At 53.2% G+C, this 20,428-nt stretch overlaps 1 protein-coding gene across 3 annotated transcripts in view; it reads right to left on the bottom strand.

The window, feature by feature from the left end:
* Window positions 1-20,428, bottom strand: part of Ahnak2 (AHNAK nucleoprotein 2) — a 35,297-nt gene that overhangs the window by 3,253 nt on the left and 11,616 nt on the right. The window contains exons 2-8 of one of the 3 annotated variants that reach the window (XM_057782255.1): window positions 17,653-17,711; window positions 17,479-17,577; window positions 16,784-16,885; window positions 16,001-16,151; window positions 15,532-15,716; window positions 3,479-15,409; window positions 283-2,968 (exon numbers count right to left, since the gene is read on the bottom strand). In XM_057782255.1, the coding sequence (XP_057638238.1) occupies window positions 283-2,968; window positions 3,479-15,409; window positions 15,532-15,716; window positions 16,001-16,151; window positions 16,784-16,885; window positions 17,479-17,577; window positions 17,653-17,711 (15,213 nt within the window). Of the gene's footprint in view, window positions 1-282; window positions 15,410-15,531; window positions 15,717-16,000; window positions 16,152-16,783; window positions 16,886-17,478; window positions 17,578-17,652; window positions 17,712-20,428 lie in introns of all 3 variants that reach the window. The other 2 variants (XM_057782254.1, XM_057782252.1) reach the window with 2 other exon arrangements.

Here is a 20,428-nt window from a genome sequence, read left to right as displayed (position 1 = left end):
ACATTGCCGCGGGACTCACAGAGGTCCTTACTGCATGCTCAGACAAAGGTGGGGCACATTCAGCTGATGACAGTGGAACAGAAATTACAAATTTTGGTTTACGAAACTTAGGAAACAATATGAGGACATTGCAAGAAGAAACAGCAGGAACAGCAGAGCTCTGAGAATAGTCAAAGGAACTGGAAGAAAAGCCAGCAGGTGAGTGCAGAGAGTGGACACTCTCAATAGGACAGGACTGGGAAAGATGGGATGGTGGGACCCATATAGTAACTTCTAACTAACCTGCGACCATACTAACAACAACAGAGGAAGGCTGAGCCTGGAGGTCAGCCTGCACATCAGACAGGAACAGCTCCACGTCGGGTCCACGCACCACATCACTGGGGATTTTAACACAATCTGAAGGGACCTTAGGGTCCACCTTCCTTGTCTTGAAGCTTGGTATCTCCACCTTGGGAAGGTGGCCCTTCAGGCAGGCTACAGGTGATTCCTGTGTAGCCTGATTTCCATCGGCCAGTTGGGAATCTACATTCTTCACATCTACCTGGCGATCCATGACGTCAAGGTTAGAGGAAGGCAGATGAATGCTGAGGTCGGGAGTCTTAAGTTCACCCTGCACGGAGGGCAGGAACACCTCTGCTTCCATCTTGGGAGCTGCCACCTCCATAGTGGCTTCCATGCTGGGTTTGCCAGTTGTGGAAAGGCCAAAAGAGGGGGTCTTAAACTTGGGCATCTTGAACTTGCTGTCTTTGATGGCCATGTCCTTATCGACCACGGCCTGGTCCCCATCCACTTTGACTCCTGGAGCCTGGACATGAACCTCCATGTTGGGCAGAGACACCTCTAAATCCTGCATCTTCACATCGCTTTTGGGGCTTTTCACATCCACCGTGGGGCCCTTTACGTCCACTGTGGGGCCCTTCTGCTCCAATTTGTGTTCCTTCAGGTCCACATGGGGTCCCTTCAGGTCCACCTTGGGCATCTTGAAGCTGGGCATCTTGAACTTGCTGTCTTTGGTGGCCACATCCTTTTCAGAGTGGGGCAGATCCTTCTGTAGCTTGGCACTTTGGGACTGAATGTCAACCTTCATGCCAGGCAGAGAAACCTCCATATCAAGACCACTAATCTCAGCTTCGGGGCTTTTCATGTCCACTTTGGGGCCCATTGCGACCACTGTGGGGCCCTTCACGTCCACCTTGGAAATCTTGAAGCTGGGCTTCTGAACCTTGGGCAGGTGGCGCTTCAGACTGACTCCGTCAGCATCCTTTGCCATCTGTTCTCCCTCAGGCAGCTGGACATCTGACATCTTCACATCTACCTGGCCAGCTTTGACGTCCAGGTTAGAGGAAGGCAGTTGGATGCTGATGTCTGAAGTTTTAAGTTCACCCTGCACGGAGGGTAGGGACACCTCTGCTTCCATCTTGGGAGCTGCCACCTCCATAGTGGCTTCCATGCTGGGTTTGCCAGTTGTGGAAAGGCCAAAGGAGGGCATCTTGAACTTGGGCATCTTGAACTTGCTGTCTTTGATGGCCATGTCCTTATCGACCACGGTCTGGTCCCCATCCACTTTGACACCTGGAGCCTGGACATGAACCTCCATGCTGGGCAGGGAAACCTCTAAATCCCGCATCTTCACATCGCTTTTGAGGCTTTTCACATCCACCGAGGGGCCCTTTACGTCCACTGTGGGGCCCTTCTGCTCCAAATTGTGTTCCTTCAGGTCCACATGGGGTCCCTTCAGGTCCACCTTGGGCATCTTGAAGCTGGGCATCTTGAACTTGCTGTCTTTGGTGGCCACATCCTTTTCAGCGTGGGGCAGATCCTTCTGTAGCTTGGCACTTTGGGACTGAATGTCAACCTTCATGCCAGGCAGAGAAACCTCCATGTCAGGACCACTAATCTCAGCTTCGGGGCTTTTCATGTCCACTTTGGGGCTCTTTGCGACCACTGTGGGGCCCTTTACGTCCACTGTGGGGCCCTTCACGACCACTGTGGGGCCCTTCACGTCCACTTTGGGCATCTTGAAGCTGGGCATCTGAACCTTGGGCAGGTGGCCCTTCAGGCTGACTCCGTCAGCATCCTGTGTGATCTGTTCTCCTTCAGGCATTTGGACGTCAGCTATCTGCACATCTACCTGACTAGCTTTGACCTCCAAGTTAGAGGAAGGCAGTTGGATGCTGATGTCTGGAGTCTTAAGTTCACCCTGCATGGAGGGCAGGGACACCTCTGCTTCCATCTTGGGAGCTGCCACCTCCATAGTGGCTTCCATGCTAGGTTTCCCAGTTGTAGAAAGGCCAAAAGAGGGCATCTTGAACTTGGGCATCTTGAACTTGCTGTCGTTATCGATCACAGCCTGGTCCCCATCCACTTTGACACCTGGAACCTGGACATGAACCTCCATGCTGGATAGGGACACTTCTAAATCCTGCATCTTCACATCGCTTTTGGGGCTTTTCACATCCATCGTGGGGCCCTTTGCATCCACTGTTGGACCTTTCTGGTCCACTTTGGGGTCTGTCAGGTCCACATGGGGTCCCTTCAGGTCCACCTTGGGCATCTTGAACTTGCTGTCTTTGGTGGCCACATCCTTTTCAGCATGGGGCAGATCCTTCTGTAGCTTGACACCTTGGGCCTGGAGGTCTACCTTCACGCCAGGCAGAGAAACCTCCATTTCAGGACCACTAATCTCAGCCTTGGGGCTTTTCACGTCCACTTTGGGGCCCATTGCATCCACTGTGGGGCCCTTCAAGTCCACCTTGGGCATCTTGAAGCTTGGCATCTGAACCTTGGCCAGGTGGCCCTTCTGACTGGCTCCATTAGCATCCTGTGTGGTCTTCTCTCCCTCAGGCAGCTGGACGTCTGCCATCTTCACATCTCCCTGGCCTGTCCCGACGTCCATGTTAGAGGAAGGCAGTTGAATGCTGAGGTCTGGAGTTTTAAGTTCACCCTGCATGGAGGGCAGGGACACCTCTGCTTCCATCTTGGGAGCTGCCACATCTATAGTGGCTTCCATACTGGGTTTGCCAGTTGTGGACACGCCAAAGGAGGGCATCTTGATCTTGGGCATCTTGAACTTGCTGACTTTGGTGGCGTCATCCATTTCAGTATAAGGAAGATCCTCCTGTAGCTTTGGACCTTGGGCCTGGATGTCTACCTTCACGCCAGGCAGAGAAACCTCCATGTCAGGCCCACTAATCTCAGCTTCGGGGCTTTTCATGTCCACTCTGGGGCCCTTCGCGTCCACTGTGAGGGCCGTCACGTCCACCTTGGGTATCGTGAAGCTGGGCTTCTGAACCTTAGGCAGGTGCCCCTTCAGGCAGGCTCCGTCAGCATCCTTTGCCATCTGTTCTCTCTCAGGCAGCTGGACATCTGCCATCTTCACATCTCCCTGGCCAGCTTTGACGTCCAAGTTAGAGGAAGGCTGTTGAATGCTGAGGTCTGGAGTCTTAAGTTCACCCTGCATGGAGGGCAGGGACACCTCTGCTTCCATCTTGGGAGCTGCCACCTCCATAGTGGCTTCCATGCTAGGTTTCCCAGTTGTGGAAAGGCCAAAAGAGGGCATCTTGAACTTGGGCATCTTGAACTTGATGTCTTTGATGGCCATGTCCTTATCGACCACGGCCTGGTCCCCATCCACTTTGACACCTGGAGCCTGGACATGAACCTCCATGCTGGGCAGGGAAACCTCTAAATCCTGCATCTTCACATCGCTTTTGGGGCTTTTCACATCCCCCGTGGGGGCCTTTACGTCCACTGTGGGGCCCTTCTGCTCCAATTTGTGTTCCTTCAGGTCCACATGGGGTCCCTTCAGGTCCACCTTGGGCATCTTGAAGCTGGGCATCTTGAACTTGCTGTCTTTGGTGGCCACATCCTTCTCAGCGTGGGGCAGATCCTTCTGTAGCTTGGCACTTTGGGACTGAATGTCAACCTTCATGCCAGGCAGAGAAACCTCCATATCAGGACCACTAATCTCAGCTTCGGGGCTTTTCATGTCCACTTTGGGGCTCTTTGCGACCACTGTGGGGCCCTTTACGTCCACTGTGGGGCCCATTGCGACCACTGTGGGGCCCTTCATGTCCACCTTGGGCATCTTGAAGCTGGGCATCTGAACCTTGGGCAGGTGACCCTTCAGACTGGCTTCGTCAGCATCCTGTGCGATCTGTTCTCCTTCAGGCATTTGGACGTCAGCTATCTGCACATCTACCTGACTAGCTTTGACCTCCAAGTTAGAGGAAGGCAGTTGGATGCTGATGTCTGGAGTCTTAAGTTCACCTTGCATAGAGGGCAGGGACACCTCTGCTTCCATCTTGGGAGCTGCCACCTCCATAGTGGCGTCCATGCTAGATTTCCCAGTTGTGGAAAGGCCAAAAGAGGGCATCTTGAACTTGGGCATCTTGAACTTGCTGTCTTTGATGGCCATGTCTTTATCGACCACAGGCTGGTCCCCATCCACTTTGACACCTGGAGCCTGGACATGAACCTCCATGCTGGATAGGGACACTTCTAAATCCTGCATCTTCACATCGCTTTTGCGGCTTTTCACATCCATCGTGGGGCCCTTTGCGTCTACTATTGGGCCTTTCTGGTCCACTTTGGGGTCCATCAGGTCCACATGGGGTCCCTTCAGGTCCACCTTGGGCATCTTGAAGCTGGGCATCTTGAACTTGCTGTCTTTGGTGGCCCCATCCTTTTCAGCATGGGGCAGATCCTTCTGTAGCTTTACACCTTGGGCCTGGATGTCTACCTTCACGCCAGGCAGAGAAACCTCCATTTTAGGGCCACTAATCTCAGCCTTGGAGCTTTTCACGTCCACTTTGGGGCCCTTTGCATCCACTGTGGGGGCCTTCAAGTCCACTATGGGGCCCTTCACGTCCACTGTGGGGCCCTTCAAGTCCACCTTGGGAATCTTGAAGCTTGGCATCTGAACCTTGGGCAGGTGGCCCTTCTGACTGGCTCCATCAGCATCCTGTGTGGTCTTCTCTCCCTCAGGCAGCTGGACGTCTGCCATCTTCACATCTCCCTGGCCTGTCCTGACGTCCATGTTGGAGGAAGGCAGTTGAATGCTGAGGTCTGGAGTTTTAAGTTCACCCTGCATGGAGGGCAGGGACACCTCTGATTCCATCTTGGGAGCTGCCACATCTATAGTGGCTTCCATGCTGGGTTTGCCAGTTGTGGACACGCAAAAGGAGGGCATCTTGATCTTGGGCATCTTGAACTTGCTGACTTTGGTGGCGTCATCCATTTCAGCATAAGGAAGATCCTCCTGTAGCTTTGGACCTTGGGCCTGGATGTCTACCTTCACGCCAGGCAGAGAAACCTCCATGTCAGGCCCACTAATCTCAGCTTCGGGGCTTTGCACGTCCACTGTGGGGCCCTTCGCGTCCACAGTGGGGGCCTTCATGTCCACTTTGGGTATCATGAAGCTGGGCTTCTGAACCTTAGGCAAGTGCCCCTTCAGGCTGGCTCCGTCAGCATCCTTTGCCATCTGTTCTCCCTCAGGCAGCTGGACGTCTGTCATCTTCACATCTCCCTGGCCTGTCCTAATTTCCAGGTTGGAGGAAGGCAGTTGATTGCTGAGTTCTGGAGTCTTAAGTTCACCCTGCATGGAGGGCAGGGACACCTCTGCTTCCATCTTGGGAGCTGCCACCTCCATAGTGGCTTCCATGCTAGGTTTCTCAGTTGTGGAAAGGCCAAAAGAGGGCATCTTGAACTTGGGCATCTTGAACTTGATGTCTTTGATGGCCATGTCCTTATCAACCACGGCCTGGTCCCCATCCACTTTGACTCCTGGAGCCTGGACATGAACCTCCATGCTGGGCAGGGAAACCTCTAAATCCTGCATCTTCACATCGCTTTTGGGGCTTTTCACATCCCCCGTGGAGCCCTTTACGTCCACTGTGGGGCCCTTCTGCTCCAAATTGTGTTCCTTCAGGTCCACATGGGGTCCCTTCAGGTCCACCTTGGGCATCTTGAAGCTGGGCATCTTGAACTTGCTGTCTTTGGTGGCCACATCCTTCTCAGCGTGGGGCAGATCCTTCTGTAGCTTGGCACTTTGGGACTGAATGTCAACCTTCATGCCAGGCAGAGAAACCTCCATATCAGGACCACTAATCTCAGCTTCGGGGCTTTTCATGTCCACTTTGGGGCTCTTTGCGACCACTGTGGGGCCCTTTACGTCCACTGTGGGGCCCTTCACGACCACTGTGGGGCCCTTCACGTCCACCTTGGGCATCTTGAAGCTGGGCATCTGAACCTTGGGCAGGTGGCCCTTCAGGCTGGCTCCGTCAGCATCCTGTGTGATCTGTTCTCCTTCAGGCATTTGGACGTCAGCTATCTGCACATCTACCTGACTAGCTTTGACCTCCAAGTTAGAGGAAGGCAGTTGAATGCTGATGTCTGGAGTCTTAAGTTCACCCTGCATGGAGGGCAGGGACACCTCTGCTTCCATCTTGGGAGCTGCCACCTCCATAGTGGCTTCTATGCTAGGTTTCCCAGTTGTGGAAAGGCCAAAAGAGGGCATCTTGAGCTTGGGCATCTTGAACTTGCTGTCTTTGATGGCCATGTCTTTATCGACCACGGCCTGGTCCCCATCCACTTTGACACCTGGAGCCTGGACATGAACCTCCATGCTGGGTAGGGACACTTCTAAATCCTGCATGTTCACATTGCTTTTGGGGCTTTTCACATCCACGGTTGGGCCCTTTGCATCTACTGTTGGGCCCTTCTGGTCCACTTTCGGGTCCGTCAGGTCAACATAGGGTCCCTTAAGGTCCACCTTGGGCATGTTGAAGCTGGGCATCTTGAACTTGCTGTCTTTGGTGGCCACAACCTTTTCAGCATGGGGCAGATCCTTCTGTAGCTTGGCACTTTGGGCCTGGATGTCTACCTTCACGCCAGGCAGAGAAACTTCCATTTCAGGGCCACTAATCTCAGCCTTGGAGCTTTTCACGTCCACTTTTGGGCCCTTTGCATCCACTGTGGGGGCCTTCAAGTCCATTATGGGGCCCTTCACGTCCACTGTGGGGCCCTTCAAGTCCACCTTGGGAATCTTGAAGCTTGGCATCTGAACCTTGGCCAGGTGGCCCTTCTGACTGGCTCCATCAGCATCCTGTGTGGTCTTCTCTCCCTCAGGCAGCTGGACTTCTGCCATCTTCACATCTCCCTGGCCTGTCCTGACGTCCATGTTAGAGGAAGGCAGTTGAATGCTGAGGTCTGGAGTTTTAAGTTCACCCTGCATGGAGGGCAGGGACACCTCTGCTTCCATCTTCGGAGCTGCCACATCTATAGTGGCTTCCATGTTGGGTTTGCCAGTTGTGGACACGCCAAAGGAGGGCATCTTGATCTTGGGCATCTTGAACTTGCTGACTTTGGTGGCGTCATCCATTTCAGCATAAGGAAGATCCTCCTGTAGCTTTGGACCTTGGGCCTGGATGTCTACCTTCACGCCAGGCAGAGAAACCTCCATGTCAGGCCCACTAATCTCAGCTTCGGGGCTTTTCACGTCCACTGTGGGGCCCTTCGCGTCCACAGTGGGGGGCTTCATGTCAACTTTGGGTATCATGAAGCTGGGCTTCTGAACCTTAGGCAGGTGCCCCTTCAGGCTGGCTCCGTCAGCATCCTTTGCCATCTGTTCTCCCTCAGGCAGCTGGACGTCTGTCATCTTCACATCTCCCTGGCCTGTCCTAATGTCCAGGTTGGCGGAAGGCAGTTGATTGCTGAGGTCTGGAGTCTTAAGTTCACCCTGCATAGAGGGCAGGGACACCTCTGCTTCCATCTTGGGAGCTGCCACCTCCATAGTGGCTTCCATGCTAGGTTTCCCAGTTGTGGAAAGGCCAAAAGAGGGCATCTTGAACTTGGGCATCTTGAACTTGATGTCTTTGATGGCCATGTCCTTATCGACCACGGCCTGGTCCCCATCCACTTTGACTCCTGGAGCCTGGACATGAACCTCCATGCTGGGCAGGGAAACCTCTAAATCCTGCATGTTCATATCGCTTTTGGGGCTTTTCACATCCACCGTGGGGCCCTTTGCATCTACTGTTGGGCCCTTCTGGTCCACTTTCGGGTCCGTCAGGTCAACATGGGGTCCCTTAAGGTCCACCTTGGGCATCTTGAAGCTGGGCATCTTGAACTTGCTGTCTTTGGTGGCCACATCCTTTTCAGCGTGGGGCAGATCCTTCTGTAGCTTGGCACTTTGGGACTGAATGTCAACCTTTATGCCAGGCAGAGAAACCTCCATGTCAGGACCACTAATCTCAGCTTCGGGGCTTTTCACGTCCACTTTGGGGCTCTTTGCGACCACTGTGGGGCCCTTTACGTCCACTGTGGGGCCCTTCACGACCACTGTGGGGCCCTTCACGTCCTCCTTGGGCATCTTGAAGCTGGGCATCTGAACCTTGGGCAGGTGGCCCTTCAGGCTGACTCCGTCAGCATCCTGTGCGATCTGTTCTCCATCAGGCATTTGGACGTCAGCTATCTGTACATCTACCTGACTAGCTTTGACCTCCAAGTTAGAGGAAGGCAGTTGGATGCTGATGTCTGGAGTCTTAAGTTCACCCTGCATGGAGGGCAGGGACACCTCTGCTTCCATCTTGGGAGCTGCCACCTCCATAGTGGCTTCCATGCTAGGTTTCCCAGTTGTGGAAAGGCCAAAAGAGGGCATCTTGAACTTGGGCATCTTGAACTTGCTGTCTTTGATGGCCATGTCCTTATCGACCACGGCCTGGTCCCCATCCACTTTGACTCCTGGAGCCTGGACATGAACCTCCATGCTGGGCAGGGAAACCTCTAAATCCTGCATGTTCATATCGCTTTTGGGGCTTTTCACATCCACCGTGGGGCCCTTTGCATCTACTGTTGGGCCCTTCTGGTCCACTTTCGGGTCCGTCAGGTCAACATGGGGTCCCTTAAGGTCCACCTTGGGCATCTTGAAGCTGGGCATCTTGAACTTGCTGTCTTTGGTGGCCACATCCTTTTCAGCGTGGGGCAGATCCTTCTGTAGCTTGGCACTTTGGGACTGAATGTCAACCTTTATGCCAGGCAGAGAAACCTCCATGTCAGGACCACTAATCTCAGCTTCGGGGCTTTTCACGTCCACTTTGGGGCTCTTTGCGACCACTGTGGGGCCCTTTACGTCCACTGTGGGGCCCTTCACGACCACTGTGGGGCCCTTCACGTCCACTTTGGGCATCTTGAAGCTGGGCATCTGAACCTTGGGCAGGTGGCCCTTCAGGCTGACTCCGTCAGCATCCTGTGCGATCTGTTCTCCATCAGGCATTTGGACGTCAGCTATCTGTACATCTACCTGACTAGCTTTGACCTCCAAGTTAGAGGAAGGCAGTTGGATGCTGATGTCTGGAGTCTTAAGTTCACCCTGCATAGAGGGCAGGGACACCTCTGCTTCCATCTTGGGAGCTGCCACCTCCATAGTGGCTTCCATGCTAGGTTTCCCAGTTGTGGAAAGGCCAAAAGAGGGCATCTTGAACTTGGGCATCTTGAACTTGATGTCTTTGATGGCCATGTCCTTATCGACCACGGCCTGGTCCCCATCCACTTTGACTCCTGGAGCCTGGACATGAACCTCCATGCTGGGCAGGGAAACCTCTAAATCCTGCATGTTCACATCGCTTTTGGGGCTTTTCACATCCACCGTGGGGCCCTTTGCATCTACTGTTGGGCCCTTCTGGTCCACTTTCGGGTCCGTCAGGTCAACATGGGGTCCCTTAAGGTCCACCTTGGGCATCTTGAAGCTGGGCATCTTGAACTTGCTGTCTTTGGTGGCCACATCCTTTTCAGCGTGGGGCAGATCCTTCTGTAGCTTGGCACTTTGGGACTGAATGTCAACCTTTATGCCAGGCAGAGAAACCTCCATGTCAGGACCACTAATCTCAGCTTCGGGGCTTTTCATGTCCACTTTGGGGCTCTTTGCGACCACTGTGGGGCCCTTTACGTCCACTATGGGGCCCTTCACGACCACTGTGGGGCCCTTCACGTCCTCCTTGGGCATCTTGAAGCTGGGCATCTGAACCTTGGGCAGGTGGCCCTTCAGGCTGACTCCGTCAGCATCCTGTGCGATCTGTTCTCCATCTGGCATTTGGACGTCAGCTATCTGTACATCTACCTGACTAGCTTTGACCTCCAAGTTAGAGGAAGGCAGTTGGATGCTGATGTCTGGAGTCTTAAGTTCACCCTGCATGGAGGGCAGGGACACCTCTGCTTCCATCTTGGGAGCTGCCACCTCCATAGTGGCTTCTATGCTAGGTTTCCCAGTTGTGGAAAGGCCAAAAGAGGGCATCTTGAACTTGGGCATCTTGAACTTGCTGTCTTTGATGGCCATGTCCTTATCGACAACGGCCTGGTCCCCATCCACTTTGACACCTGGAGCCTGGACATGAACCTCCATGCTGGGTAGGGACACTTCTAAATCCTGCATGTTCACATCACTTTTGGGGCCCTTTGCATCTACTGTTGGGCCCTTCTGGTCCACTTTCAGGTCCGTGAGGTCCACATGGGGTCCCTTCAGGTCCACCTTTGGTGTCTTGAAGCTGGGCATCTTGAACTTGCTTTCTTTGGTTGCCACATCCTTTTCAGCATGGGGCAGTTTCTTCTGTGGCTTGGCACTTTGGGACTGAATGTCAACCTTCATGACAGGCAGAGAAACCTCCATGTCATTGCCACTAATCTCAGCTTTGGGGCTTTTAACGTCCACCGTTGGACCCTTTGCGTCTACTGTGGGGGCCACCAGGTCCACTGTGGGGCCCTTCACGTCCACCTTGGGTATCTTGAAGCTTGGCATCTGAACCTTGGGCAGGTGGCCCTTCAGACTGACTCTGTCAGCATCCTGTGCGGTCTTCTCTCCTTCAGGCATTTGGACATCTGCTATCTGCACATCTACCTGGCCAGCTTTGACCTCCAGGTTAGTGGAAGGCAGTTGAATCCCAAGGTCTGGAGTCTTAAGTTCACCCTGCATGGAGGGCAGGGACACCTCTGGTTCCTTCTTGGGAGATGCCATCTCCATAGTGGCTTCCATGCTGGGTTTGCCAGTTGTGGAAAGGCCAAAAGAGGGCATCTTGAACTTGGGCATCTTGAACTTGCTGTCTTTGATGGCCATGTCCTTACCGACCACGGCCTGATCTCCACCCACTTTGACACCTGGAGCCTGGACATCAACCTCCATACTGGGCAGGGACACTTCTAAATCCTGCATCTTCACATCGCTTTTGGGGCTTTTCACATCCACCGTGGGGCCCTTTGCTTCCACTGTTGAGCACTTCTGCTCTACTTTGTGTTCCTTCAGGTCCACATGGGGTCCCTTAAGGTCCACCTTGGGCATCTTGAAGCTGGGCATCTTGAACTTGCTGTCTTTGACGGCCATGTCCTTATCGACCACGGCCTGGTCCCAATCCACTTCGATACCTGGAGCCTGGACATGAACCTCCATGCTGGGCAGGGACACTTCTAAATCCTGCATCTTCCCATCACTTTTGGGGCGTTTCACATCTACCGTGGGGCCCTTTGCATCCACTGTTGGACCCTTCTGTTCTTCTTTTGGGTCCTTCAGGTCCACATGGGGTCCCTTCAGGTCCACCTTGGGCATCTTGAAGCTGGGCATCTTGAACTTGCTTTCTTTGGTTGCCACATCTTTTTCAGCATGGGGCAGAATCTCCTGTACCTTGGGACCTTGGGACTGTTTGTGAATCTTCACGCCAGGAAGAGAAACCTCCATTTCAGGGCCACTAATCTCAGCCTTGGGGCGTTTCACGTCCACTTTGGGGCCCTTGGCGTCCACTGTGGGGGCCTTCAAGTCCACTGTGCGGCCCTTCACATCCACTGTGGGGCCCTTTACGTCCACTGTGGGGCCCTTCACATCCACTGTGGGGCCCTTCAAGTCCACCTTGGGCATCTTGAAGCTTGGCATCTGAACCTTGGGCAGGTGGCCCTTCTGACTGGCTCCGTCAGCATCCTGTGTGGTCTTCTCTCCCTCAGGCAGCTGGACGTCTGCCATCTTCACATCTCCCTGGCCTGTCCTGACGTCCAGGTTGGAGGAAGGCAGATGAATGCTGAGGTCTGGAGTCTTAAGTTCACCCTGCATGGAGGGCAGGGACACCTCTGCTTCCATCTTGGGAGCTGCCACCTCCATACTGGCTTCCATGCTGGGTTTCCCAGTTGTGGAAAAGCCAAAAGAGGGCATCTTGAACTTGGGCATCTTGAACATGCTGTCTTTGACGGCCATGTCCTTATCGACCACGGCCTGGTCCCCATCCACTTTGACACCTGGAGCCTGGACATGAACCTCCATGCTGGGCAGGGACACCTCTAAATCCTGCATCTTCACATTGCTTTTGGGGCTTTTCTCATCCACTGTGGGTCCCTTGGTGTCCACTGTGGGCCCCTTCTGCTCCAATTTGTGTTCCTTCAGGTCCACATGGGTTCCCTTAAGGTCCACCTTGTGCATCTTGAAGCTGGGCATCTTGAACTTGCTGTCTTCCATGGCCACATCCTTTTCAGCATGGGGCAGATCCTTCTGTAGCTTGGCACCTTTGGACTGTATGTCAACCTTCACGCCAGGCAGAGAAACCTCCATGTCAGGGCCACTAATTTCAGCCTTGAGGCTTTTCACGTCCACTTTGGGGCCCTTTGTGTCTACTGTGGGGCCCTTCACGTCCACTGTGTGGCCCTTCATGTCCACTGTGGGGCCCTTCACGTCCACTGTGTGGCCCTTCATGTCCACTGTGGGGCCCTTTGCTTCCACTGTGGGGCCCTTCAGATCCACTGTGGGGCCCTTCCGGTCCACCTTCGGCATCTTGAAACTGGGCATCTTGAACTTGCTGTCTTTGATGGCCATGTCCTTATCGACCACGGCCTGGTCCCCATCCACTTTAACACCTGGAGCCTGGACATGAACCTCCATGCTGGGCAGGGAAACCTCTAAATCCTGCATCTTCACATCGCTTTTGGGGCTTTTCACATCCACCGTGTGGCCCTTTGTGTCCACTGTGAGACTCTTCTCCTCCACTTTGGGGCCCTTTAGGTCCACATGGAGTCCCTTCAGGTCCACCTTGGGCATCTTGAAGCTGGGCATCTTGAACTTGCTGTCTTTGGTGGCCACATCCTCTTCAGCATGGGGCAGATCTTCCTGTAATTTGGCACCTTGTTCCTGGATGTCTACCTTCACGCCAGGCAGAGAAACCTCCATGTCAGGGCCACTAATCTCAGCTTTGGGGCTTTTCGCGTCCACTCTGGGGCCCTTTGTGTCCACTGCGGGGCCCTTCACATCCACTGTGGGGTGCTTCAGGTCCACCTTGGGCATCTTGAAGCTGGGCATCTGAACCTTGGCCAGGTGGCCTTTCCGGCTGGCTCCATCAGCATCTTGTGCGATCTGTTCTCCCTCAGGTAGTTGGATGTCTGCCACCTTCACATCTCCCTGGCCTGTCTTGACGTCCAGGTTGGACAATGGCAGATGAATGCTGAGATCTGGAGTCTTAAGTTCACCCTGCATGGAGGGCAGGGACACCTCTTCTTCCATATTTGGAGCTGCCACCTCCATAGTTGCTTCCATGCTGGGTTTGCTAGTTGTGGACACGGCGAAGGAGGGCATCTTGAACTTGGGCATCTTGAACTTGCTTTCTTTGGCGGCCACATCCTTTTCAGCGTGGGGCAGGTCCTCCTGTATCTTGGCACGTTGGTCCTTTATGTCTGCCTTCACAACAGGCAGAGAAACCTCCATGTCAGGCCCACTAATTTCAGCTTTGGGGCTTTTCACGTCCACTTTGTGGCCTTTTGCGTCCACTGTGGGGCCTTTCACGTCTACTGTGTGGTCCTTAAGGTCCACCTTTGGCATCCTCGAGCTAGGCATGTGCACCTTGGGCATGTGGCCCATCCGGCTGGCTCCGTCAGCATCCTGAGTGGTCTGCTGTCTCTCGGGCAGCTGGACGTCTGTCATTTTCACATCTACCTGGCCTGCCTTGACCTCCAGGTTCGTGGATGGCAGTTTAATGTCGAGGTCTAGTTTCTTAAGTTCCCCTTGCATGGAGGGTAGGGACACTCCTGTCTCCAGCTTGGGTGTTTGCACCACCATCGAAGCCTGTGTGCCAGGTTTGCCTGGTAGAGACTCACGAAAGGATGGCTCCTTGAGTTTTGTCATCTTGAAGCTTATTTCTTTTTCTGAGTATTCCCCGCCATTGTCTGTAATGTCTGCTTCTATGTGCATTGCCTGTGCTGCCTTTCTGGTCTCTGTTTTCTCTGATGTGTGTCTATCTTCCTTGCCTTCCCTTTCCTTTTTCTCTGGTCCCTCTTTCCGTTTTTCCTCGTCCAGTGTCTCATTGTTCTCTGTGCTCGCTTCTTTTCTCCCCCTCTTCTCTGTTACTGCCTCCTTCGTTGGAGACCATCCAAAGGACGGTATCCTGAACTTCGGCATCTTCACCTTTATTTGTCCTGTCTGTGTGACCTGTTCTGTGCCGTTCTTCTCCTGTTCACTCTCCCAGCCTGCTGTTCCATCCTTTTCTCCTTTTTCTGTAGCATGTCCTGTTCTTCCTTGTGACTCTGCTGGCATTTGCCTCTCTTTTCTGCCCCTGTCTCCTGTTTCTCTCCCTTCCTTCTCCCCTACTCCACCTTCTTTAGTTCCTTTTTTCGTCTTTTTTTTCGAAAACCCAGTTTCTGGAGTTTTTGAGTCACACAGTGCAACCTGTGTGTTGCCTTGGTCAGGTTTGTCTTGCAGGGACAATCTTGCAATGCCAATTTCCAGACTTTCTACTATCTCCCATTCGTCATCCCAGCTGCTTCCTGGGGCTGGCTCCGCTCCATGCTGGCTAAGTGTCTTCTCCTTGTCTTGTTTTGCCAGCTGCTTTTTCTTCCTTTGATGTCTGTCCGTTTTTACCACCATTTCTCCAGGGCCTTCTTTTTCCAAGTTGGAATAACTGGGCTTCGTGGGCGTCTGCGTAGTTAGAGCAGACGTGAACCCAGATGCCTGTGTCTCGTCCTCCTGTAACTGGGACTCTTCCAGCAGTCCAGCATGACCGCTCCTGTCCTGGGGCTCTCTGCCTGTCTGCTCAGTTATATTTGCCCCCTGCCCTGAGCGCATCCCAAATCTCAGGTTCAGGAACCTCCTTCTTCGTCTTCTTGTCCCTGACTTCTGCTCCTGGCTGTCAGCTGTCAGCTGGGCCTCTGTGTCTGTGCTTGTCGGGGACATTTCATGTGTGTCCCTTTGCTCTGAGGCTTCTGAGGAACTGTGTGAGCGTCGGGGACCTGATCCCCGCTTGCTCCCTAAGGCTTGAAATTTCGGCCAGGAGAGTCTGTCCTGGGGTCGCCTCTGGCGACCATCCCTGGACTTAGATATTAGCCTTTCTCGGTCTCCATCTACCTCTAGTGTCTTTATCGGGGTCTCCATGTATCCATCAGCAGTGTGCTTGTCCTGAAACAGGAGAAGACACTGTTTGGTTTGGGTACAATAACCAGTCCTGGAGACACTGTTCACAGGAATGGGGTCTCTGTTGCAGCTGGGGCTACCTTGCATCTCTCTGGGCAGGACCTTACCTGCTTTTCCTGGCTTTTCAAGCCTTGCTGAGAATGTGGAATGGCTGACTCCTCTCCCTTGCTGGTAGAGAGCTTCCGTTTGATTCTGAACTGCACTTTGTATGGTTCTGAGTACTGAAGGATTTTAAGAGCATCTTCATATTTCATGTGGTCAAAGAATATGGTTGCACTGAGAAGTTGATCCCCTAAAGGAAGAGGAAACCAAGTTCAGTGCCCCAGTCCCCACCAGAATAGAAATGACCGTGGGGCTGCATTGGCAAGAGGAAGGCCTACAGCCAGTTCCCCAAAGGCACCTCAAACAATTGGCAGAAAATCAGGGCACAGCGGGCAGTCCCAGCCTAGGCTGACTGAGTAAAGCCCATGGGGCCATCCAGAGCCTTAGGTGAGGCCCACCTTTTCCAAGTTTCTCCATTCCCCCCCCATGCTGGTGTTTGATGATGGAGCCCCCAGGATGAGTCAGTTGTGGTACCTTCTCTCAGGCTGAATAGTTTTGCAGCAGAGGAATCCTTTAGCACTTGTTTGACAAAGATCCCCTGGTCCCCTCCACCTGTGACAGTGTAGCCACTGGCTCCGGCCTCTACCTCAGTGTTCAGGGTCACTTCTGTCGCCTCCTGCATAGTCTGGGCAGAAGAAGTACATGAAAGGCGTGGTGTGCATTTGCCCATCTCATATGGGCATGACTGCAGTGGGCGGTATCTGTGCTGCCTGGGTGGAGGTTGCAGCACCACCCAAGTGGGCCAGGCTGCTGTGGCCAGCTGTGGACAGCCTCAGGCAGAACCATCTCCCCTTGTCCCCACAGGAGACAGCCTGCCTGTGCAGCCGAGTCCCCAGGGGAGAGGCTCTTGCCAGCCTTCCTTCTGCTAATCCTTCGCTGGCTCATTACAAATATGTGAGGATTCATCCCATGTAGCCACCAGTGCTGAATCTCAGCGGGGACATAAACACAGGGGAAATCTGCAGCCCACCTGATCCAGCAAAGGATGTCCACCTTGATGGGTTCCCACTGAATCCCTCCCACCTCCCTTGGCCAAGGCCGCTCCTTACCACAGCCTGGTTACTATCTTCCACAGTGTTGCTCACTGCACACTGAAGCATGGTTGTACATGCGTTAGTCAGGAGTCAGACTCTTTCCGTTAGAAGGCAGATACTAGCCTCCGCATCTGCCCCTCCCAGGCCTGAGACACAGGGTATGCCCGCCCCTCCCTCCATCTCCTGGGGCTATTTCCTGGCTTGTCACTGCTGTGGTACCTACCTCTGGGTGACTCATGCTGGAGAAAGCTGTGGATTCCCCTGAATCCCTTTTCCACCAGGATCTCCGTCTGCCAGAGGAGCTGAGCCTGCCCTGGTTGCTTTCCTGCAGTCAAGGGGTTGGGAGTTACCACTTACTCTACTAAGGAAATGGGAGTGCCAGCGAGGCTCCGGGAAGGGGAGCCCAGGATGCAGGAGTAGAGGGATTCCAGGGTGCGGAGTGTATAGGGGAGCTGAGTACCCAGGCCCTCACTAGGAAAGGCAACTGTCAGCCTCCTGTTTTCTCTCTGGGGAACAGGCATGCGCCCACCCTACAGCAGCTGGAAGTACTTTGGATTGGGGAGATCCTCAAAGTGTAAAAATCAGGTCCTTGGCACAGACAACGCCATGGCTCCTCTCACGAGGAAGTTCACAGTCTCCTCTCCAAGACGGCATGAGTGTACATGTGTGTGTATGTGCCACACCCCACACACGGATTCTCAGAGTCTGCACACACACACACACACACACGAGCTGCAAGTGTCCCCACCTCCACAGTGGCTCAGCCGGCTAACGGGAGGGACACTGGAGGAGAAGGCAAGACCAAGTGCATACAGCAGGCAGGGCAAGCGGGTTGCACAGTCGTGAACAGGGAATAGTGGCACTTGTGGGCCACACCTAAGCCTTCCTTCTGCCAGTTGGTCTGCCCATCAGCCTTACCTGGGCTCCGAAGCCAGCACCTTCAACTGTGTATTCATAAACAGGTGAGGACCCCTGCGGCCTTGGCCGAATGATCTCACCCACAGGCCCTTCGGTCACCTGGCAGAACATAATAAAGTTACCTCCAAGCACTAGCCCTCCAGGCTGGGGGAAGAGGGGCGGGGTGACACTCACAGAATGGTCCTCTTCAGTCTCAGCCTCTGGGTCCTGCTGCTGCAGCTGTTGACCGGACGCTGCAGAGATAAAGGCTCTTAGTGGACATGAGATGATCCAGAGACCCTGGGTGGGGGGAGTGGGAGCAACCGTAGGATAGCAGCAGGGATTTGGGCGCTCAGACGTTAGACAGATTTGCAGGTTTAGTCCCAGGAAGAAACAGAAACAATAACTACCCTGAGCCTGAAATTAATATTCAGAGTTGCTGCAATATGTTCTGCTAGATGTTCAGCATCCATCCAAAAATCACAAGCAGTAAAAAGAAACAAAAAGGGGGAGGAGCAAGGCACATGATGGAAGGAAGGTGTCTCTGAGAGTCCACAAGTGACAGAAGGTGTCTCCAAGAGTCTGCAATGCACATTTAACACAGGCTCCAACTGACCACTCTGAGAGTCCACGATGCGCATTTAACAAGGCTACAACTGACCACTATGAGAGTCCGCGATGCACATTTAACACAGGCTACAACTGACCACTCTGAGAGTCCGCGATGCACATTTAACACAGGCTACAACTGACCACTCTGAGAGTCCGTGATGCGCATTTAACACAGACCCCAACTGACCACTCTGAGAGTCCGCGATGCGCATTTAACACAGACCCCAACTGACCACTCTGAGAGTCCGCGATGCGCATTTAACACAGACCCCAACTGACCACTCTGAGAGTCCGTGATGCGCATTTAACACAGACTCCAACTGACCACTCTGAGAGTCCGCGATGCGCATTTAACACGGGCTACAACTGACCACTCTGAGAGTCCGCAATGCGCATTTAACACAGACCCCAATTGACCACTAACGGATTATTTAAAACACTAAAGGAAACCATGTGTAGATTTGGAGACTGGTGGCAGGCTCTCATAAAGAAAAAGAACTTTCAAGGGCTAGAGATGTATTTCAGACTGTTTGCCTAGCACGTACAAAGTCCTGTTTCAATTTCTAGGACTGCAAAACCCAGCACAGTGGGGCAACCTGCAACCCCAGCACTTGGGAGGGAAATGCAGCAGGACCAGGAGTTCAAGATTATCCTCTATATAGCTTCAGGACAGTCTGGGATACATGTTACATGTATTGCATAAAAATTAATAAACTCAACCCTGAGTTTTTAAAGCCAAAATTGTGAAAATTCTGGAGTGGATTATGTACTAGAGAGACTCAACAGTAGAAAGGAGGAACCTACAGCAAGCACTTCAAACTGGACTGCATAACCAGTTTGAAGAACACAGAGGAGAAGCTGACGAAAGCAGAGCAGCCTCGGTAACCTGCAGGGGCAAGAAGAGGAAAAGACAAAATACGCACTGAAGAAGCAGTGGATGGAACCATTTGATAGAACCAAGAGTCTCGACAAATCCCGAGCAAGAGAAACACACAGAGATCTTAATACAACAAACCATGGTCAAATGCTTGCGATAAAGTGGCCCAACACACGGACAGGCACAGAAAGACCACTGACAACCGGCTTATCAGCAACAAGGAATAAAAGTCAGCCCTGGACCTGGTGAGACAGAAGACTCAGCCAGTAAAGATGCCTGGCAACCAAACCCCAGGACCCGTGAGATGAACAGAGAGAACTGACCTCCATACAAGCACCATGGCATGGGGACCTGTGTAGACACACACACACAGTCTAGGCAATACAGCAAGACCATGACTCAAAGTAAAAAAAAAAAAAAATTGTATTTTTGTTTTTCGAGAAAGGGTTTCTCTGTAGCTTTGGAGCCTGTCCTGGAACTAGCTCTTGTAGACCAGGCTGGCCTCGAACTCATAGAGATCTGCCTGCCTCTGCCACCCAAGTGCTGGGATTAAAGGCATGTGCCATCACCATGTGGCTCAAAGTAAAAGTTAAAGAGAAGTCAGGGTGTGGGGGTGTGGGGAGCTGGTTTTTTTTTTTTTTTTTTTTTTTGGTTTTTCGAGACAGGGTTTCTCTGTGGTTTTGGAGCCTGTCCTGGAACTAGCTCTTGTAGACCAGGCTGGTCTCGAACTCACAGAGATCCGCCTGCCTCTGCCTCCCGAGTGCTGGGATTAAAGGCGTACGCCACCACCGCCCGGCGGGGAGCTGGTTTTTTAATCCCCACATTCCAGAGGTAGATGCAGGTGGATCTCTGGGAATTCAAGGGCAGCTTGGTCTACATAGTGGAGCCCGGAGTGAGCGTGTAAGGAACAGGTGAAGCCCGGAGTGAGCGTGTAAGTAAAAGGTGAGGCCCGGAATGAGTGTGTAAGGAACAGGTGAAGCCCGGAGTGAACATGTGTTACTGACAAAGACCGATGCCTCAGACCCGTGGAAACTGGCAAGGCCCTCCTCTAGTCTGTGCAAACGCTGACAGAGGGTACAGAAAGCCCCACTGCGGCATCCTCCTTCCAGATGACTGCGGCTGAGACGGTGCCCTGTGGAGACTTAGCAGACGAGCTAAGCCCTCCTCGTGCTGAGTGTAATAAATGCACTGAGGGTTCAGGCCGTGTAGCTGCTGCTCCACCCTCAGAGTGAGCGTGGCCTACTCAGCCCCACTGGAAAATGGTCTGCTGGCATCACCAAGGCCACTGCTGTCCACCCACTGGCCCTGCAGCTTCTGAGCCAGGCACAAGCTAGTCACCAGCGTGTCATCATCCTAGTGACAACTGTGCCCATCTCTGCCCTACAAGATTATTTTTTTATTTTTCGTTTTTATTTTTTTAAGATTTATTTATTGTGTATGCAGTGTTCTGCCTACATGTATCCCTACAGGCCAGAAGAGGGC

The sequence above is a fragment of the Chionomys nivalis genome, chromosome 10, assembly GCF_950005125.1.
Source record: "Chionomys nivalis chromosome 10, mChiNiv1.1, whole genome shotgun sequence".
Taxonomy (NCBI): Eukaryota; Metazoa; Chordata; class Mammalia; order Rodentia; family Cricetidae; genus Chionomys; species Chionomys nivalis.
This window is presented reverse-complemented; position numbering and strand designations above follow the sequence as displayed.